The sequence below is a fragment of the Aythya ferina genome (genome assembly GCF_964211825.1).
Source record: "Aythya ferina genome assembly, chromosome: 3".
Classification (NCBI taxonomy): Eukaryota; Metazoa; Chordata; class Aves; order Anseriformes; family Anatidae; genus Aythya; species Aythya ferina.
Genome location: NC_140298.1, coordinates 93,790,850 through 93,811,850, shown reverse-complemented (window position 1 = coordinate 93,811,850; position 21,001 = coordinate 93,790,850). Strand labels below are relative to the sequence as shown.

Sequence of the window (21,001 nt, the reverse complement as noted above, 5' to 3'; positions counted from 1 at the left end):
CTGTGAATAGATCTTTGAAGAGGTTCTTGCAGAATGAATGTACCTCTGTTTCTGCAAGCGCTGAATAGGGGGCAAATTTGGTTCAGAAATATAATCTCTATTAGTATATTTATAACAAGTGAGATCTGTGCATTCATATCTCATTCGTTACCCATACAGACCTTGAAACAAAATCCAGAGCATACTTTGAGGGGAAAAAAAAATGTGTTGTGAATGGAGCACTGTGCAAGGAATAGGGAAGATAGGGCTTGCAGCTTACCTTCAGTAATTTTTTTATTATTATTATTTTTTATAGTCCTAAGCTATGTCTATCTGTATTGATAGCTCATTGGAATCCATGACTGTAGCTGGTGCTCCTAGCTTTGGTAGCATGATGAATATCGAATATTATTAGGAATATGCTATTGTATGTTCTAAAGTTGATGGTAAAATTCACAGAACCTCTGAGGTTGGAAGAGATCTGTGAAGATCATCTGTCCCAACCATCCCTGCTCAGAGCATGGCCAGCTACAGCACTATGTCCAGTCAGATTTTGAACATGTCCAAGGATGGCGACTGCACAGCTCCTCTTGGCAACCTGCTCCTGTGTTCAGTCACCTTCACAGCAAAAAAGTTTCTTCTAAGTATTCTTGTTTCAGATTCATGTTTCAGATTTTGCCCCTTGTCCTTTCCTAGGATACCACTGAGGCAAATCTGCCTCCATCTTCTTTATCCCCATCATCTCTCAATCAGGTATTTATACACACTGACAAAATCCCTCACGAGCCTTCTCTTATCAAATCTAACAGCCCCTTCTCTCTCAGGCTTTCCATGTATACCGCAGTCCCTACATCATTGCAGTTCTTGGCTGCACTGTTACATCCATGTCTTGTACTGGGGAACCAGCGCCTGGACACAGCACTCCAAGCGTGACCACACCAGAACTGAGCAGAGCAGAAGGATCACCTCGTTGACCTGCTACAGTTCAGGAGGTTGTTGGCTTTCTTTTCCAGGAGGGCACATCACTGGCTTACTGTCAACCTGCTGTCCAGCAGGACACACAGGTCTTTTTCTACAAAGCTACTTCCCAACTGATCAGTACCCAGCCCATCCTAGTGCCTTGGGTTATTCCTCTGCAAGTGCAGGATTCTGCCCTTCCCTTTGTTGAAAGAATCCTATCAGCCCATTTCCCCAACCTGTCAAGGTCCCCGTGAATGGCAGCACAGTCAATGGCTAATGCAGGTGCATTAGCCATTCCTTCCAGTTTTGTATCATGCGCAGAGCAAGTCCAGGAACCAAAGAGACATAATGTGGATTGTAACACAGGAGCAGAAGTAAATGTTGACCTTACTAGTAGATTCTGCTTGTATGGTTTGCAGCCACAAAGCTGCTCAGGCCACCTAGACTTTAAGATGAACCCATTTCTGTGGGTTCACCATCAGCTCACCCATCAGAAGCACAATGGGGCCACTGCGCAGAAAGGCCATTTGTCTTGTTCATGCTGCACCATGCTGTTCTCAGTCATGAAAATAAATCAATTACACGGGAAAACGAAGGAGAAACAACAGCTGGTTTTGAGCAGAAGTGTGGCAGCTCTGAGATACAAGTAAATGTCAGCATTTTTAATTGGATTTTTTCCATTTTGTGAACAATCTCCTTTTGGAGTCTATCTTTCTGTATAACAAGGAGTGTGCCTACTTTCTATTTATAACTTTGCTGGGAAAGATTCAGTGTTTTGATTTTATTAGAACGCTATTAAAACAGAAACATTCCAGAGTCCCAAACTGAAAGATAAATTCATATTCATGTTTGTGTTCCCTTCTAGCCTGCGTTCCCTAACAGAAACACTTGATGGGCACAGTGTAGTGTTACTGCTTGACTCGTCCACTTGTACCTAACACATCCAATGTCTTCTCTATCAGCTAGTGATAAGCAAACAGTGACACTTAACTTTTTTTTTAAATTAAGCATAATTTAGTTTTTAGGTAACTGAGGATGTGTTTCCAGACATGGAAGACATAATTTAGGTTTCTAAACAGACATATCAATTAACATTGTGTTGGAAAGAGAGGGATGGTCTTTACAGATTGAAGACTCAATGAGGATTAGTGTACTGAACCAGTTTCCTGATCTGCCAGCAAGTTTCCTGAATATTCCCAGGCAAATTGCTTAATCTGTTTCTCCATTTCCTATCCGCAAAACCAGCATATTCCTACTTCCCTTCTTTCTAGTCTTAAGCTATCTATCTTGGTTTTAAAATGGTAAGAGCATACCAGTACTCTGCAGAGGTTAGAATTACCAAAATAAGAGACCAGCAGTGCCACAATGACACATATTTACAACACTTCTCATAAGGACTGAACACTTCTACCCTGTAGACAGTTTTGGTACATGCTAGCTTTTGCAAATGCTCAAAGATGATTTTGTTTCTCTTTGGGCCACATTTTTCAGATAGGTATTTTCCCCTTCTCATCTTCTTAATTTTAATTTTAAATATAACTTTGGAGCAAAACTTAGATAACATGATATCTGTAGCGTAAAAGACAACTTGGAAATGCACTGAGTATTTATCCCTTTCCAGATCAACCACCAATTGGTCTCACCAGACAAAAAATAAAAAGTGCTTCAGTACAATTTAAATTCCATTCTCAAGTTGAACTTTGTTTGTGATGTACTGGGAAGACATATATATGAACATGAAAAAATAACCTGAGGCATACTATTGAAGATTAAAATTAGATCTCCATTTATCTGTTGTGTTTTTTTTTTTTTGTTTTGTTTTGTTTTGTTTTTTTTTCCAAAGCACTTACATATATTGACTCATATTCTTACACAGAATTTCATCTCTTGGTTTCACTCATTACAGGGAGCAGAAGTACTAAATACTCACTACAATTTTTCCACCCAGAACCATGAAATCCAAGAACAAGAATAACAGTCCCCTATGAGCAAGAAATGTCCTTTCTATTCTTGCCAACTCTGCTAGTCACCACTGTAGATACAGTCTTCAGTTTAGAGAGAGAGAGGAACAGTGCTGGCAAAGTGCCGTAACCACTTCACCAGAGGAGACAACAAAGAGCTAGAGATTTGAGAGAACAGTCACCATCAGAAGCACTGCACACAGAGTGTGTTTTATTATATTAATGTTTGTTGGAAGTATAGCATCACCAAAGCATTTTTGAGGCAAACCAGTACTAGCCAGGAAACTATCACATAACATATTTTTCAGATTTCCAGTAATTTGCCATTTATTTTACTAGAGAATTATCACCAATATAAGTACTTTATATTAGTGCCTTACTGCACATAAGAGCTGCATCAAGAAATACCAGCTCAAGAAATGTCCTGAGAACTTTCAGCCTGAAACATTAGCTTGTGTCTTTACGCCATTCTGCAACATCACTGAGCAAACAATCTCCTGATGCTGTATCAGCCTGAAGAAGCGCTGTTCATCTTCTTTACTGCCAGAATAGATCCCTGCCAAGTAAGAGCTATTGCAAGATATGACATTAAATCTGAGACTCCTTGTTTTCTTCTGGCCGTTGTCTCCTCACAGTCAGAAAAAAGATCTTGACAGAAAACACAACTAAACACTGACTTAAAAAAAATATAAATGAGACTTGATTTTTAGCCATCTTTCTCCAGGCCTGATGAAGTCAATCCCAAACTCACCCCCAACACACCCAAAACCTCAAAGTCAAGAAAAAAGCTTTGTGCTACAGTACTAGCAGCTCATGCTTTGACAGGTTTCGTCAGTTATTTCTACCTGAATTGCACGCTTATTTCAGTTGTGAATTAGGATTTATGCTTTAATATACTTCTTCTTTATCATCCTTCACAAGAGCCTTTTCTCACTGTGATATAGCATCCTTGGACAGGATACAAACTAGGACAAAACCTTTTGTCTACAGGCACATGGATTTCAGCTTTACTTCTGCTATTCTAAGAGGTATAAATAAATTATACTATAATTTTGTCTGACATGCATTGTTCACTAAATCTCTTCAACGATAGACACAGCTGGTGTTTCAGTCTGGGACTACATATGTGAGTTTACACAGTATAATTTACAGCAAAAATTTTTCCTTGCAAGTTAATATCACAACAACAAAACTGTGTTCTCCTCTTGGATTTTAATCCAACTGATTTTTATCTCTAACTCTACCTTCCAAACCATGTACACAGCCGGGTGCTGGACTGCAAATGACCTCACTCTGGTAATCATACACACATGCACTTAACCTGAAAAAACCAACAACAACCCCCAAAACAGAACTCGACAAATCAAGGCTGCATTAATGCAGCTGCCCTAAAATACTGCCCATTCAACAGGTGTTTCTAAATGTTTTCAGTACTTTAGAAATTGTGCCTATATAATTATCGCACAGTGATGTATTTTTTCAGAGTTTGTTTATTTTTTAAAAAAACAGTTGAATGACATCACTCTGCCTGGACTCAGACTCTCTGGAAAACATTTAATTACTCCACTCAGTTGAAAATGTTTGCCTTTATTTATGTAGATTTGGAGGCCACATCTTATACCCTAGAGTTTAATAACAGAACATAGCATTCAGGGCCAGAGGCTGACTACTAATATATAAAGACATAATATAAAAATACACTTTTATATAGAACAAGCCATGTATCTAGGACAAGGAAAAGATTCCCATCTCTGACATTTTGATAGCAAAAAAAACACAACTCTAGGCTGGTAATCCACCTTATTATTTTGCATTGCTATTTAGGAAATTCCTGGATAATATTATAGTACTACCAGTGTTTCACTAGACAAGCTTAAAATAAAACAGAGGAAAACTTAGGAAAACAAAAGCATAGGTCTGCATTATGTATGTGTCTTCTCTGCCGAAACTAGTTTAATTCAAATCATGGTTAATAAAATTACAGCAGACTGTTCTGCTCTTTCCCATACAATGGCATTTTCTGCAAAAAGGAAATTTTATCTTTTTCAAAGACAGCTTTTAGAGGAATTCCTTCTAAATTTGGGGCAGATACTAAGAAGAAAGGAAATGAATCAAAGAACATATTACCTTCCATTTGGAGAAAAAAAAAAAAAAAAGAATGCATCTTCAATAGTCCTTTCAGTATAAAAATTAAGAAGCTTTGTGTATAAATAAACACTACTAAATCAGAAATCTTTACCACACATACAGTCTTGCCTTTGATGAAAGATTAAAAAAGAACAAGCCATATCCTACAGGGCTGAGTCCCATTACTCAGTCACTCCTACAAGGTAAGGTACACCTGGGTGCTTTGATTAACAGCAAGCTGAATGTGAGCTGGCAGCATGCCCTGCCAGCAAAAAGGTCCAACCATGTCCTAGAGTGCTTTAGGCACATGACTGCTGGCTGGTTGAGGGAAGTGACTGTCCCACCCTGCTCTGGGGTGGCTCCACATCCAGTATGGTATGCAGTTTGGGGCACCACAGTATAAAAAGGACATAAAACTATTAGACAGTGTCCAAAGGAGGGCTACAAAAATGGTGTAGGGTCTAGAGGGCAAGATGTATGAGGAGCAGCTGAGGTCCCTTGGTTTGCTCAGCCCCGAGCAGAGCAGGCTGAGGGGAGGCCTCATGGTGGCCTGCAGCTCCCTCACGAGGGGAGCGGAGGGGCAGGCGCTGAGCTCTGCTCTCTGGGGACAGCGACAGGACCCGAGGGAACGGCATGGAGCTGGGACAGGGGAGGGTCAGGCTGGGTGTGAGGGAAAGGTTCTGCACCCAGAGGGTGGTCAGGCACTGGGACAGGCTCCCCAGGGCAGTGGTCATGGCACTGAGCCTGTCAGAGCTCAAGAAGCATTTGGACAATGCTCTCAGACACGTGGCTTGATTTCTGGGTGTTTCTGTGTGTGGAGCCAGGAGTTGGAGTCAGTGATCCTTGTTGGTCCCTTCCAACTCTGGATATTCTGTGATTCTACAAAGTAGCACAAACCCTACTTCCATAAAACAGCAGGACACATGAGGTGATTGGATGGTCCTACTTTCATCTCTTCCGAGAGTACCCAGAGCTAAGGACTCACTGCACAGTCATACATGTGCACCTTCAGGAGACAAATTCTCACCTACCATGCTCTTTCAGAAAGTCTCTGTGGAGGACACAAAGAGAAGATGCTCAGAGGAAGCAGAAGAGCAGCCAAGAGCCTATGTCATTACTGACATCTAATCCTAACTAATTAATAGCTCATTATTTGCAGACTTTGGTAGTTACTTGCTCTAGAGATTGCAATCACTTAGTGATACTGCAACTAACTGAAGGAAGAAGCCAGTCCTGAGCCCAACAAATATGACTCAGGGCATTAAAAAACCAAAAGAGAGGATGCAAGGATCCAACATGTGCAGAAACTTCCCAAGTTCTGCCCAGGGGAAGTAGGACCTCTTATTGCTGGGGGTGAGAATGCCTAAATATCTCAGAAGTCTTGCCCCAATGAAAGCTGCCTGGACTCACACTTCCCTGCAGAGCCACCAGGTCTACCCACACTACCACATTTCATCATCCTCTACCCCTGGGAGGACAAAGTTTCCACTTGGGCTGGCCTATTGGCATGGCTTCTGCAACAGAGAGCGTGTTTGCTGGCCATAGCCTCCTGCCCCTGTAGCTGATACAGCCTGAGGATTTGGCCCAACACTGACCAGGGTTATTTTATGGGATGAGATCACAGCAATATTGTTGGAGAGTTATACGCACATCGCTGGAAACAGAGTGGAAACTCAGAGGTGAAGAGGAGCTCTCTTGTGTGGAAAGTTTTAAAGGTACCAAATACTAAGTGCTCATATGGGGCTGAATTTTTCACCAGTAATTAAGAGCTTTACCATTAACGAGAGCTGCATTAAAATTCTTTTGCGTCATTAAGAACAGTCCCCTCCCCTAAAAACTGGAAAGATTTAATAAGGCCCCATAAGCCAGAAAAAAAATAAAAAAATAAAAAAGAGGGGAAAAAAAGAGGAGGAGAACAGAATAAAGATTATTTCTTCACAATTTCATCTCCCTAGCCCCCGTAATTAAAGAGCAGGTAAATGCAGCATAAATGCAGATAAAAAATGCTGAAGAAAAAGAAAAAAAAAGAAAAAAAAAAATCACACAGAAAAGCCTGTTCTGGTTAAGTGACCACATCAGCTGACTTTTCAGACTGAGAAGTGCTGTGGTCAAGCTAATGATCTTCCCCAGTATCAGCAGAAATAATGAGCAATCTCCTCCCGACCGGCCGCTGCTTTCCACGCACCCAGGCCTCCCGGGCTAGGAGGCAGCTGTGCCGGCAGCCTACGCAGGGACTATAATAGCATCATTCTGCGCTGCGAGGTTCAGCCCGAGTTCAGGAGCCGCAGCTCACACACCCTCGTTGCCATCTGGCTGGGGAAAGCATCACTTAGGCTTTTGTTGCAGAGCGACGCACACGGGCTGGAAAATTCAGTTTGCTCATTTTAATAGGAAATGCTACAGGGTTGCCGTACGGTTCAAAACAACTCGAGCAAGTATTTGCAAATATACTCTGTGAGGAAAAAACACTAACACAATGAGTGGAAACAGAACTCACTGCTAGCATTTTGCCTTCCTTTTGAAAAATAAAGGCACTGGATGACTAATTTATTTGTGGTTTGTTTACTGCATCTCATTGTGTTTTTACAGAACAAATTAAATCTGCTTTAAAATGAATGCCTATGCTATGCCCCTAAGTTCAAACATACTAAACTGCACCCTGAATTCATTTCTAACTGAATGGAAAGCTATTCAAATAGTTTTAAGTAAATATTCATTACACCCAGAACTTAACAATTATTTTTATTTTTTCTTCCTTCCAGAGAGAGAGAAATTTATGAATGGCCACATTCAGTTGTGCTTATTCAAGATGCAAATAAAGAAAACAAAACACACCAGAGTAATGAATAGCTCATGGCTTTTTTGGGAAAATCCCATTCCGTTATCTTCCTCCAATGCATAGGACACTTAAAAGGAAGAGAAACATGCCACTGTGGTATTCTCATCGACAAATTTTTAAGTGGCTTGGATCTTAAGGACATGCGTGGCCTGCCAGCATCCCTTGAATGATGTGTTTGTTTACTGTGATGCGCATGGATCTAAGAGCTCCTGGTATGGTGATTTATCAGGGAACCCAAAGGGAATAGGATTTGCCTGTGCCTTGCAGAGGATGTGTGACTGGCAGCAACACAGCGGGGAGTATAATTGCTCATACCTGAGTTTGCTGCTGAAGGACCAAAAGAACGCTCCAACGTACCTAACATACTTCAGAGTAATAATGTGAGTGGATTCTCTGCCCCTCTTACACGTTTGCATTTCCTAAACATGACTAGAAATAGTGCTAGATTTTGGGATGCTTCATGATTTGCATATCCCTAGAACACACGTAGTTCACCCAAAGGGTGTGTAAGCGATAAAAGCCAGCAGCAGACCTTCCAAACCACTTGTGAAAATCCCATCCCCTGTTACTCTTGGCTAGAAATAAACTCATTAATTTGGGGTGGGATTCATTCTACCAAAAGTTAGTTGGCGAGGGCTGAGCTAGTCACTGTGGGACCCTGGTAGTCAGCGGAAAGCAATGCACGCCTCCCAGGAGGCGAGATGAATCACAGAAAGGCAGCGATGCTTTTTTCCAGAGCACCCTTCCAACAATGTGTGCTTCGGGAACTTCTGAGCCAGCGCCTGTAGCTGTGTGTTAAAACCTGTCAAGGGCTCCACAGCAGGCCCCCTTTTTTTTTTTTTTTTCCTGTTAAAACTATTAAAATCACTGTCTCCTACATGGTCTTTCCTAGCTTTTAGCATGCTATTTACCCTCATTAAGACCTTTCTTCTGATCCCATAACTGCTTGCTTCAAGAACTCGTGGTGAACAACCTTGCTGAATTTTTCGGGAAGCCATGTGGTCTATCTCAACCTTTGTCCACACTAACTGAGCCTTTCAAAGGCTTCCCAGGCAGTTTGTAAGGCGTGACTTCTCTCTAGAAGTTGAACCAATTCTTCCACAGCATATTTATTCAAGTTTCCACCAATACATCATTTATTATTGCTTCTATGATTTTTTTTTTTTTCAAGCCCAGACTCTTTAGCAGGTCCCCAGGTCTTAGCAGTACCTTTTAAGAGCTGGTACTGCGTGCGAGAAACTTTCCAACCCTCTCCTACCAAGTCTGTGCAAAATGAGGACTCCAGACAGTAGCTCACTACTCCACCTTTCAGTTCCTTGTAGCAGCCTTTGGTGACTACTATCTATCCCTGATTACCTTGTTTCACTGTTTTATTCTATTACACTTCTACCAACTCAGGTCTTAAACTCTTCTGATCAGCAAATGTGGAGTTCCTTACAATAAGTACAAGCCTATTTTTTTCCTCCTCATTTTGAGCTCACTTGTTTCCTGTCTCATCCTTGGATCATCAGCTTTTAAATGTAAGGTTATTACTTTATCCTATAAACTCATTGCCTTTAAAAACAGCCCAGACAATGCAAACTCTTCCATGGGTCCCTAGATAACCATTACTGTGCCAATAAAAAAAAGGATTTGGAAGTACCATGATCAAGCCCCAGAAAGAGAGGGGAAAAAAAGAAAAAGTGTTGGAGTTTTTTCTAACTATTGGAAAGTTTGTAATGACCCCCACAAAAAGCTTCAAGTCAGCTTTTCCTGCCAGGACAGAGCTATCACCACTCGGGTTGCCTCTTCCCAGAGGAAAAAAAGCACCGTGGATGTTGACAGGGCCTGATTTATGGTTTGGGGTTCTTACTCATATTCGATCATCCAAGTGTTAAGAACACATCTATTAACTTGCTCGTACTTACTCATCCAGGATGCCAGCTGAGTTACACAATTCACCTTCATCACTCTTTCCTTAAACCTTCAAATAGAAAAATGCAGATTTAGCACCACAAGCTGCAATTCAGACTATTTAAACTATCTCACTTCAGAAGAAATACTTAATTACAAAACTACATCCCCCAAGACTCTTTTAGCTTCAGGTCAGATACTGCTTCATCTGCAGCAGCCAAGCTCTGAACAAGTCTTAACAGAAGGCTTTACATCTGCATAAAAAAAATACCTCAACAGTATCAGCTACCAAGCGTTTCTGTGCAAGTTATGTGTCGCTTAAGCTGCTGCCTCATCCATTATTTCTGAAGAGCTCCTTTTTCCTCTGCAATATTCCCCTTCTTAAAAAATATGACTTCCTTCTTTTTCTACGGAGATGACTAACCCATGGGCCCTTAACCTCCTAACACTATTGTCTTCCAAGAACACTACTACCAGGGAAAAAAACAAAACAAAACAAGCAAGCAAACAACCCAACCATCCCTCCCACCTCTGTGCCTGCAAACAGGTTATTCAAATTCAGCAGAGAGAGCAATTTTCGTTAGGAAAGCACCTTTTCTTTGTTCTGCAAAATCCCACTCAGCTTTTGTTGAGCTATAAACCTCCTAACACCACCACTCCCCACTCCAGCCCACAGTAAGAGCAAACATCCAGCTAAATACCACTGGCCTAGCATGAGACCAGGTGCTAACACACAGCTTAAGAGCTGGAAACACCTGGGAGTTGTTGGGGCAGCTGTGCTGAGATGAGGCAGGCCAGGTTTGTATTCCCCAAATGCTTGTTTTCCGTCCCCATGGTTATTTGTGCAACAGCACAGAGGGTGCTCAGCTGCATGTCCTCTTGCCATGTGCTGTGACCAACCCCTGCAAGTGCTGTGTCTTGGCTGTGGGTCGTGTTGCTGTTCCTTCAGGGTGGATCACAGAATTGTAGGGGTTGGAAGGGGCCTCAAGAGGTCATCGGGTCCAACCCCCCTGCCAAAGCAGGTTCCCTAGGGTAGGCTGCCCAGGTAGGCATCCAGACGGGCCTTGAATATCTCCAGAGAAGGAGAGTCCACAACCTCCCTGGGCAGCCTGTCCCAGTGCTCCGTCACCCTCACCGTGAAGAAGTTTTGCATGTTTGTGTGGAACTTCCTGTGCTCCGTTTTGTGGCCATTGCCCCGTGTCCTGTCCCCACAAACCACTGAAAAGGGGTTGGCCAAGTCCCTCTGTCTCCCACACTTAAAATACTTGTAAACATTGATAAGCTCCAACATAAAGATGTTGGCAGAAGCAGATGCTGGTTCAGACGCTGCTGCTGAGCACGGCAGAGTTTATTTTTAAGAAATGCATTAATTTTTAATTTAAGATCACACATAACCTCATCGCTGTGCTTTTGTAAAATGATGTGCTGCAGGCAAAGCCTGAATTACTGTCATCCAGCACATTAGCATGTCATTAAGAGGCTCACTTTTCATCAACACTGAGTGAGCTGAAGCTGCCGAGGCCACAAGGCGTGCCTAGTTCTTCCACAGGTGCATTTCTTACAGGTTTCGTCTGTACGTTTTACAGTATCCTGTAGACACCCTCCCACTTTGAGGGCAGCAAAACAGAAATGCAGACAGATAACAGTGACTGGAAAAGTAAAGGGGCCAAGAACCGAGCCAGCTTTTGAAAGCACTAAATATGCCTCATTCGGCCAACAACATGGATCTCACAGCCACTGGTCTGCCAACCCGTCTTTCCTCCCCATTACCTCCGTGCCATCACTGCACTAAGAATCACAGAACTTATGGACACAAGAACCTAGGCCGTGCTAGAAGGTTGACTTTATGATCGCCTTCTGGTATGGTTGTGGGGCTGATCCTGTCTCATTTATGTTGGGAACACAGAAATAACATTTTTGAACTTCTGGAAACAGAACAGCACTGCTTTCTTTACACAGTGAGTTCAATAAAACTCTGTTACTTATCTCTTACTGTGGTTTGACAGCCCTAAAATCCTGCTGGTAGTGTCTCCTACCACGGAGAATTTGCCTGTTAGCTGAGACCTTGCCGATTCCGTTTTCTTCTTTCCATGCTGGGACCCTGGCCACTAGGACAATGTTCAGATAACCCACGTTCCCATGCATTTAATTCATAGTGAAAGACCAACAATTAAGCACGTTCCCAGAACACAGTGGTACCAAATCCTAGAGCAGGGCTTGTTACCCACAGCCATTTGCAATAGGAGCCCCACTTCAGCCTACTGCGGATGCAGAGCCCCACGCTAACGGGGGCTCAATCAAATCCTGAAGTTTGTCTTTGTGCCACGAAAGTGCAGAGGATCTGATATTTATTTTCAGACTTCTGTCAGTGTAATTTTTATAACACAGGAAACACAGTTTTAGAAAGCCTCAAAGTTTGGGGAATTCTTACTATCAATTTAAAGCATTTAAATCTTTTTTTTTTTTTTTTTTTTTTTTGGAAGGTAATTATGTAAAGTACCAGATCTCAAGACAGATTTGGGCTTTTAACAGGAGAATTCCTAGTCCCATTTAATTTACTATTAATCAGGTTTCCAAAATGGAGTGATTCTCAGAAAGCCATAAAGTAGCTCCTCCACTTTCCCATCCCCAACCTCCGTGGTTTTGCAGTAGACAAGTTACAGAAAGCGAGTTGGTTCTTTTAGTCTGTGCTGAGATTCCCAAAATCTGGTCACAGCTTTACTATTGCTGTGAAGTTACAACATAGCAACAAGTAAATTCCAGTTAGCTGCTTATTTCATGAAGCATTATAAATACGTTTAAAGCTAAGACCACAATATAGATGGAGGGTGCTTCAGGTATATGCGGATGCCACCCCATGAAGGCTGAGCTCAAGGAATCATACAACACCATAATATCCCAAGTTGGAAGGGACCCACAAGGATCATCAAGTCCAGCTCCTGGCTCCACACAGCACCACTCAAAACTCAGACTGTGTCTGAGAGCGTTGTCCAAGCACTTCTTGATCTCCAGCAGGCTCAGTGCCATGACCTCATCCCTGCTTAGGGACCTGCTGTGTCCCTTTGGGATACAACTACACACCTATTCTTGCAAGGCAGCGATTCAGAGCTGCCATCCCAACCCTTTTCTCCAGTGGTTATAAAATGCACAAGGAACATCACGTTGGGCACCACCCTTCCTCCAGCCAAGGCAGCCACGCAAGTGCCTGCATCGACTCTTTTCCCTTCTTTCTTACAGCGGCAAGCAGAGCTGCTTCAATGAGCACCTGGAAGATGCAGATTGCTTCTGGGTGACTTCAGATTACCCAGGGGTGTTGCAGGGTTCCAAAATGCTCTCAAGTCACCCTCATTTACTTCAATGCTGGGGGAGAGCAATTGCTGGATGAACAGCAGCCGGAGGAGAGATGAAACACCGAAAGGTTACAGCAGAGACCGATGCTAACATGGGCTAAATTCAGCCTGTGATAGAAGCCACCCGTCCCTTCACTGCTGCCTGTCCCAGGCCAGGTGCTGCTGGCAGGCAGGAGGTGCAAACGGCTTCAGGAGGTGACGGGCTCAATCTGAACTGTGCAGCAACATCTGGCCTTCACACACCCAGCAGCGGCTAAGGAAGAGGTGAAGAGCAGGGCGATTTCTTTCCGAACCCCACCAGCTGCAATCTCACTCAGGGCCCCATCAAACCTCACTTTTCCTTTTAGTTCTCAGTGGAATTTCCTGCCTGTTTTCCACAAGTACTTGTACAGCTCCTGCGTGCACGTTGGAGGAAATCCTGACACAAGTGGATTTTGATTGACTGATCTGACTTTGGAGACTTACTTTGTTTTTCAGTTTCTCACAAACCAACTCTGGGTTCAACGTCTGTGCCTGCAGAAAGCTCTTGTGAAAACTTGGTAAAAAATCATCTTAGTAATACTTGTGATGAGCGTTAGCAGAGAATGTGGATGTCACTGCTACCTACATGCAACCAGCTGAACTTCTGCTTCATTTTTAGCACACTAAGGGACCAATCTTAAACCAGACTTCCCCTAAAATTCCTGTGCTAAAGGTACATTTTCTGGTATCTCGACAGTCAGATCTAGATTATTTAGTCTGGTGTATTGGACAAATTTTAAGTGATTTTTCTGGTATTATCAAACATTTTGCATTTCTAGGGATTCTGTTACTACAGCATCTTCCTAACTGTTCTGTAGCACTCCTGTTTGAAGCCACATCCTGATCAGATATAAAGGATCATTAATCCTTTCCAAAGAATCCCTGAATGGCAAAAATACTTCACTGACAAAAAAGTAGCCAAATTACTCTTTATGCCTTTCATACATGGTATATAAATGTCACAGTTTAATACGGAGAAAATAATTGTCACCACACAATAATTACAGATAATTTCATATGATCTGATATGTGCAATTTAGTGTTTTATTAAACAAATACAGTAGCTAACCAAAATCTGACTGCAGATAATTGGAAATTACATTAAAGCCTATGTTCCTATGGCAATTATTGGTCATTTGAAATAATATATGCCCTAAATCATAACGCAGAAAATGATCTTCCTGTGAAATAAGAAATACGATAGAAATAAAGTTAAGGGACATGTTTATTTCAGAGCTTTCTGCAAGCAAAATTGCTTTGATACAAAATGAGTTCAATGATACAGTGCTACCATCCACTCAAGCAAAAGAAAACCTCACATTTACATGAATGCACTTGATATTGATATTCTCACAGAATAACAGTTCGAATATCCAGAATGTGTCTGGCCTCGTTGAAAGCAATGGCACAGAAATGCTGCAAGGTATTGGAGTATCATATCACTGGCGAGTGCTTAATTAACTCTGTGAGTTCTCCGAGAGATGCTGTATAAATAAGGGTACTGTGACGGTGGTTTTGTATTCCTTAGTAGTTTGGACATAGATCCTTTAGCGTTTGTTTCGTTAGCTCAGAATGTGTAATTGTGTCTTTTGGCTTTTTAGTTATTCTTTTTTTTTTTTCTTTTTTAAAGAAAAATCTTGAGGTATCCTTTACTGTTAGCTAATGACATAGTGATAGGCCTATTTTATTCAGGTTGCAGAGACTTACACTGTACATTCAGTACACTGTACATTCGGTAATTATTTTTAGTGTACTTTCTACACATTACTGTGTACAACTGTTAGTTTACATTAGAACTCTTCCCCCTTCTCATGGGATATGGGATAAACAAAAACAAATCTGACAAAAATTATACACATAAAATAAGAAGACAAATACACAAATAAGGCCATCTGCAGAATTAAAAATCCACCTCTTGCAATATTTCACAATAATTTCTACATAATATTTTACATCTTACGAACTTAAATACTTAATGCAAAAGAAAAAAAAAAAAACCTTTACGTAGCCAATCTTATTATCTCTTCAAGGACTTGTCCAATTTGCTGGCTAGTGGCCTTCTCTGGGGGGTTGGAATTTTGGAAGGCTTGGCTGATCCTGGCCGAGAACCTGCTCGGGGTGTCGGTCTGCTTGTAGGTGGAACAGTCTCTGACATATCTGAGCATACAGACTGGATTTCTGAAATATCAAAGTCAGATGCATCACTGCCTCGGCGGCTACTTGACCTGCTGCCAGCCTTGCTTCCTGCTCGGCTCCCAGGTCTGCTTGGAGTTCTTCTGGTTTCTAGAAAGAGAAAAGATACCCAGCAGCATTAGGCACAAGGATGCAAAAGGTGTGCAGGCCTTTCCTAGGTCTTTGGCAATCCCAGACAATTCTCGCTGCACAAACTAAACCTCAGACCCCTGTTAGATAAGCTAGACAACAATCGAAATTCCTCTTGATATTAAAAAACAGCATAAAACAATACCTCCCACTGTATCACAGAATCACAAAATCACAGAATTTCTAGGTTGGAAGAGACCTCAAGATCATCGAGTCCAACCTCTGACCTAACGCTAGCAGTCCCCACTAAACCATATCCCTAAGATATGGTTTACCATATCTCCCCTAAAAAGAATACCATATCTCCCCCTAAAAAGAAAGAAAAGTGTTCACTAAACAGCAAGCTCTTTTCTTCCCTATGTCATTTTCTCTACAAACTCCACGAATTAAATATCTCCTATGAACTCCAAGAATTCAGTATCTGGCATCTTCACGTATTCAGGATTTCTGAACATATAACTTGGAGATGCAGAAGAAGACAACCCTAAATGTGTGCTTCCTTTCTTCCCCCTCCCCTCCCCCCACTTTTTTTTTTCCCCCCATCAAATCATAAAGTTCAAAGCTGCAAGTAAACAAGGGAAGAGTATACATGTATACATTCTCCCAAACAAAGGACTGAGTAAATGAGCTCTCAGCAAGCCTGCTAACGTGAAAGCTTGCCCAGGCAATGTGCTATGAAGAAAAAACCACAACAAAGGATCTTACACAGAAAAATATTAATGTGGTTTTCCATAATTTTTCCAATTCTTATGGGATCTTTTTTGATCTTGACAAATCTGGATCCCTGTATGTGCAAAGAGCACCAAGCTGAAACTGAAATCTTAGGTAGCTCATTTTTTCCAATCACCCGTAACTTAACAGACCTGTACTATTTGAACAGGATTTTCCAGTACTGCTCAGTCAGCTCTGAGGAGCTAAGACCTGAGGGAAAGCCAGTGGTGCTATCTTCTGCTCCAAACACCCAGCCCTCCCCCTCACACGGAGCTGCTCTGAGGATCCTGGAAGAGCGCAGCGTCACCACTTTCTATTTTTATGTGCTGTTTTAAATTTTTTTATGGGATATTCCATTAATAAGGTCATCTACAAATGCTCGCTGCAGTTCTTCTTTCAAAAGAAATGGACGGGTCATGATGAAATGACCCCTCCGCTCTACCACAGTTGAGCATAACTTGGATGCTGTGAAGAAGTGAACCTTTTCTTTTTAACCAATACTTCTTCCCTACTTTGTTAGTCAGACACACTGGAGACAGATACATTGTCAAGAAGTTTTCAGTCATGAATTTGTAAATCCAGGGCTGAATGTTCCTGCTGTGCAACCATGTGAGCGGAGGACAATTATCCTGATTACCTGCATCCTTGGCAATACTTACGTGGAGACAGCAGGACTCATCACTCCTTCCCACTCATCTTCCTCACATCCTACCATGACTCATAAGTATTCAGATAGAAACCAAAGCTTGATAGATCAAGCTCTAAGGCTGAGACACTCACCTGCAAACTGAGCTCTGACTCTGGTAGCTGCAGTGGACAGGATGCCACTGTCTTCTCCAGAGTGGAAACTCTTCCCTGATAGGTACCCTGGCAGTCTGAGTTTACTTCCTTGAATGGGTGTTCCCTATTGGGAAAAAAGGAAAAAAAAAAGAAAAAGGTTGTTTCAATTGTCACAACTGAAGGTAAGGTCTGGTATCAAGTACGTAGCTTGGGATGTCATCATCTTAACAACATTCACTGTGAATCTGAAATACTGGTTGGAGTCAGTACGAGCATTATTCATGATGTGCGGTTTTGAACATTCCTTTAGCAGTTAGTTTCTGAAATAGTCTAAACGTAAAAAAAAAAGAACTAGCAAGCTGATTGACAGTAACTTTTTTGCCTTCTCTCTGTGTATTTCAATGCATATATAGGAAGAAAAATACTACCCTCTTACAGTTAGTCAAACACGTAAGATTAGTTGATGGTACATGACTTCAATTAACAAAGACAAGTAGCTGAAGCTTTGTATCTACACTGCTTGGCATTCCACCATTCTGACTCTTGCTATAGGTGGTGAATGCATTTGTTTCAGTTTCATAAATACTTGATGGCAAAACAAAACTACCTGATTTCAAAACTTTTTGCCACAATACAAAAGAAAAATATAGGACTAATTCAAGAAGTCCCTGTTGTCAATACATTGCCTGAGATGTCTCTACTCCGTAGCTTTACCTCGCCTTTTTCATTTCTGAAATAAAATGAGACTTGATTTACAGCCAGCCCCAAACAAGAAGATTTTTCAGTGCCACAATAATTAAATCCTCAACTCTCAAATCTCCAAGTGCATGTAACACACTCGATAGGAGGTGGAAGAAAACCACAGTATTCGTATTAATTTAATCAGCAGTAAGTATCCTAAAAGGAGACACAGTGCAGTGACAAATCTGGCCCTTCAGGTGGCCCAGACCCCAGGACGTGTGCTCCGTGACTTTGATCCCCAGACAAAGGTGGGGTACAGAAAACCAGGCCCCAGCAGTGAGCTGGGAGCTGCCTCGGGCTAAGCACCGAGCAGGGGCCCAGCAGGGGCTGCCTGGCAGCTGCTTCTGGCCCTCTGCCAGCGAGGACCACTTCTGGCACGTCTGAAAAGAAAGAGCATATGGAGACTACAGAGCAGACAATCTGCTGGCTCTGACAGCGATGGTCACAATATTAAACTCTCTTTAAAGCCAAGGATAAATGCTTAGCAGGCTGCAAGTGTCCAGCCAGCCACACCTTGGAAACCTCTGCTACACGGAGATTACTTGGGATGATTAACAGAAAGGGAAATCTTATTATCCTGCTGAAGCTGCTGCACTTTGGGAAAGGCCTTAGGATAGAATCTCTTGAGGCAGGAAGAAAAAGAGATCAACCTTGTTCTTCAGCTTAGCCCTGAGCCCAAAGCCAGTCTACGTGTAAAACACACAACTGCTCTCTTGGTCAGAAAACATTGCAGAATGCCTCAGAAATTCTCTACAACCTACCCCAACCCCACCCATTCCACGTATAATCTTAAACCACAGTGTTTTACATAAATGAAACTCACTGAAACTACTGACAGTTAAAAGAGCACGTGAGAAGTATGGTGCTCCCATCTGAAATCAGTGCCATCCGCTTTCGCTTCCTGCTAATTCAAAGGAAACAAGACACTTTTCCGTGTCTGTGAACACTGAATATTTCTCATGAATCTTCGAAGTACCATCAATTAATCTTACAATTTAGTTACCAGCTAAGAGATGAAAATACAAGAATGTATTAGAAGCTGACAACTGATTCAATTTTGTGCTGTTGTTAATCATTCTAAGCAGCAGTCTTGTGCACTGGAAGTGATGTATACATCCAGATGCCTGCAGTGTGCACAAATAATGCACCCAGTCGCACAGGAGGAAGTGAAAAGTTCATTATGCATCTTTGAGCAAAGCCACGCAGAGAGCATGTCAACTTAGCACTGGGAGGTGTCAGATGAGTACCAATAGCCATCAAAGTGCAGACTTGTGAAAAGCAGATACAGCAGAAATGAGGGCAGTGCGAGCTTCTCCACGTTAAGCCCTCTGTCTAAACCAGGGCAAGAATAACTCCTACAAGTGAAAAGTCAGTTTGCAGCCTGCTCCAGCTGCAGCTTTTTCACTGGCTGTAATGACACGAGAGAAGACACTCTGGCTCCAAGCCCATTCAAATTTTTGGTCATTCAGCTTGACTGCCAGCACAACCCTAATTGCTATACTAGCAGTCTCTATGTAAGTCATGGGCTGGAAATAAGACCAAAGCTCATTTCCTGTAAGTCATCAAATAGCTATCTTATTAGAGCAATGACTGCACATTGCCCCCCTAAACAAAACTTTCAGCTGTTGGGAAGATTTATATACTGCCATCAGTCTTTTGTGCAGTCTTGTTCACAGAGCTTGGGTAGTTCTCTATTCAGTGGTTTTTGCACAGGAGGTAATTTATTAATCCAATTCCTGAAGTTCATGAATATTATAGTACATTACACACTCAAAGTAAACAATTTAAGGAAAGACAACCTGTGAAGTATAAGAACATCTATATAAAAGAAAGGGAAACCACATTTACTCATCCATTTTATTGCATACTGTTACGATTTATTAATCATTTGCACTTTAAAAATAAATTCATTGAGGCTGAGCTTTTCTAGAATTCAACAAAGCGAACAACAAAAAAAGGAAATAATTTGAAAAGGTCTAAAATGTAAATGCATTAATGTGCAAGGGATGTTGCAGCACTGAAGCACTGAAACTAGTGGTTGTTAGTGAAGTGACAGTTTTAGTGAAAGATCATTAGACTAGAATCTCTGTCCTTACTGTACCTCTGCAGATGACCCTTGATAGTCTGAGGATTCAGCTGGCTTAGAAGGAGTTGACGTTTTGCTGTTTGTCAACCATGGCTTACCATAGTTGCGTGTTAAATGATGGGGTGTCTGTATGAAACAATGGTAAATCAAAATATGAAGGACAGTAGATGGAAAACAATGTCATGGAGAAGGATACCCAGGCTTTCACAAGCAGATCAAATTTCATAGTAGAAATACAAACTGAGCAGAAAGTGTTGATGAGAAATGTTCCAAAACAAAGAGATGGCAGAGCTTATTTTTCATATGAAATAGTTTTCTTCTTCTCTTTCAGACCTTAATCCAGAATTGCCAGTTAGCTCATGCAGCACCTTAAATGTAAAGAAACCTTCTGTTCCCGTGTCGCAAACAAACAACAGAGGAAGGACACTGAAAAGTCTTCTCAGATGCTCCCAGAATATGAAATAAAACTGAGATACTTCTTCACCTATCACTATCACCTAGGGAAAGTGCCAATACTGTTGGAGCAATGAAAAATCTACACCCCGTTTGTTAACCCATGCATTTTTGTATGTTTCTTCTTACCTTCGGTGTACTTGTAGCTACTGCCTGTGGGACAGCTGCCTGGCCAGCCTGACTCGACAGAGAAGTAGATCTGTTGGGAGAAGCTCCCCTTGAAGAGGGTCGCGACCGACGGCCTCGTGGTCGGAAAGCTGCCATGCTCTGACTGGCACCGTCTGCCAAAATGAACTTCTCGCGCAGCTCCACGTTTGTCCTCCCTTTAGCTGCAGCAAAGAAAGATGTCGATGTAGTCAGATAGGAAAACAGTAACAAGGTTGCCGATTGTCATGTTTGCCATGCCAATTCCAACACATTTTTACAATAAATAAAATGCATTACTGCGCAATGCATTTATTTTGGACACAGAAGAGTTATGTGCAGAACTCGCTTATTCTAATACTTTATGCCAGAAGGAATGAACCACTGTCAAAGGAAGTCAGCGTGATAATGGAATGCTCAACGTGCTAAGTCACTGTTAATCAATCAGCTATCGATACAGAGACACAACCTGATGAGCAGTTTTGCTAACTCTACAGCTATTCATAATAAATAATACTTGCTTGGATGTCCAGGAGAAATCGCTAAATTCAAGTTACAGGAAAGCAGCAAATATATTTATTCAAAACTATGAAGTTATGTACTTTGGCAACATGCAATGATGAACACAAAATCC

The 21,001-nt window shown here is 41.8% G+C and overlaps 2 protein-coding genes across 41 annotated transcripts in view; both read right to left on the bottom strand.

Moving 5' to 3' along the window:
• COL21A1 (collagen type XXI alpha 1 chain) overlaps positions 1–10,419 on the bottom strand; it is a 192,865-nt gene extending 182,446 nt beyond the window's left edge. The window contains exons 1-2 of the mRNA XM_084514572.1: positions 10,352–10,419; positions 9,774–9,829 (exon numbers count right to left, since the gene is read on the bottom strand). The gene's annotated coding sequence lies outside the window, so the exon portion shown is untranslated. The remainder of the gene's footprint in view (positions 1–9,773; positions 9,830–10,351) is intronic.
• A 3,732-nt stretch (positions 10,420–14,151) lies between these two features.
• The window catches only part of DST (dystonin), a 300,235-nt gene continuing 293,385 nt past the window's right edge, over positions 14,152–21,001 (bottom strand). For 21 of the 40 annotated variants that reach the window (XM_084516227.1, XM_084516238.1, XM_084516263.1 and 18 more), the window contains 4 exons: positions 20,353–20,552; positions 19,786–19,896; positions 16,944–17,067; positions 14,152–15,413 (listed from right to left, as the gene is read on the bottom strand). In XM_084516227.1, coding sequence (XP_084372353.1) covers positions 15,148–15,413; positions 16,944–17,067; positions 19,786–19,896; positions 20,353–20,552 — 701 coding nt within the window. In that variant the 3' untranslated portion in view covers positions 14,152–15,147. The remainder of the gene's footprint in view (positions 15,414–16,943; positions 17,068–19,785; positions 19,897–20,352; positions 20,553–21,001) is intronic. The other 19 variants (XM_084516241.1, XM_084516242.1, XM_084516255.1 and 16 more) reach the window with 3 other exon arrangements.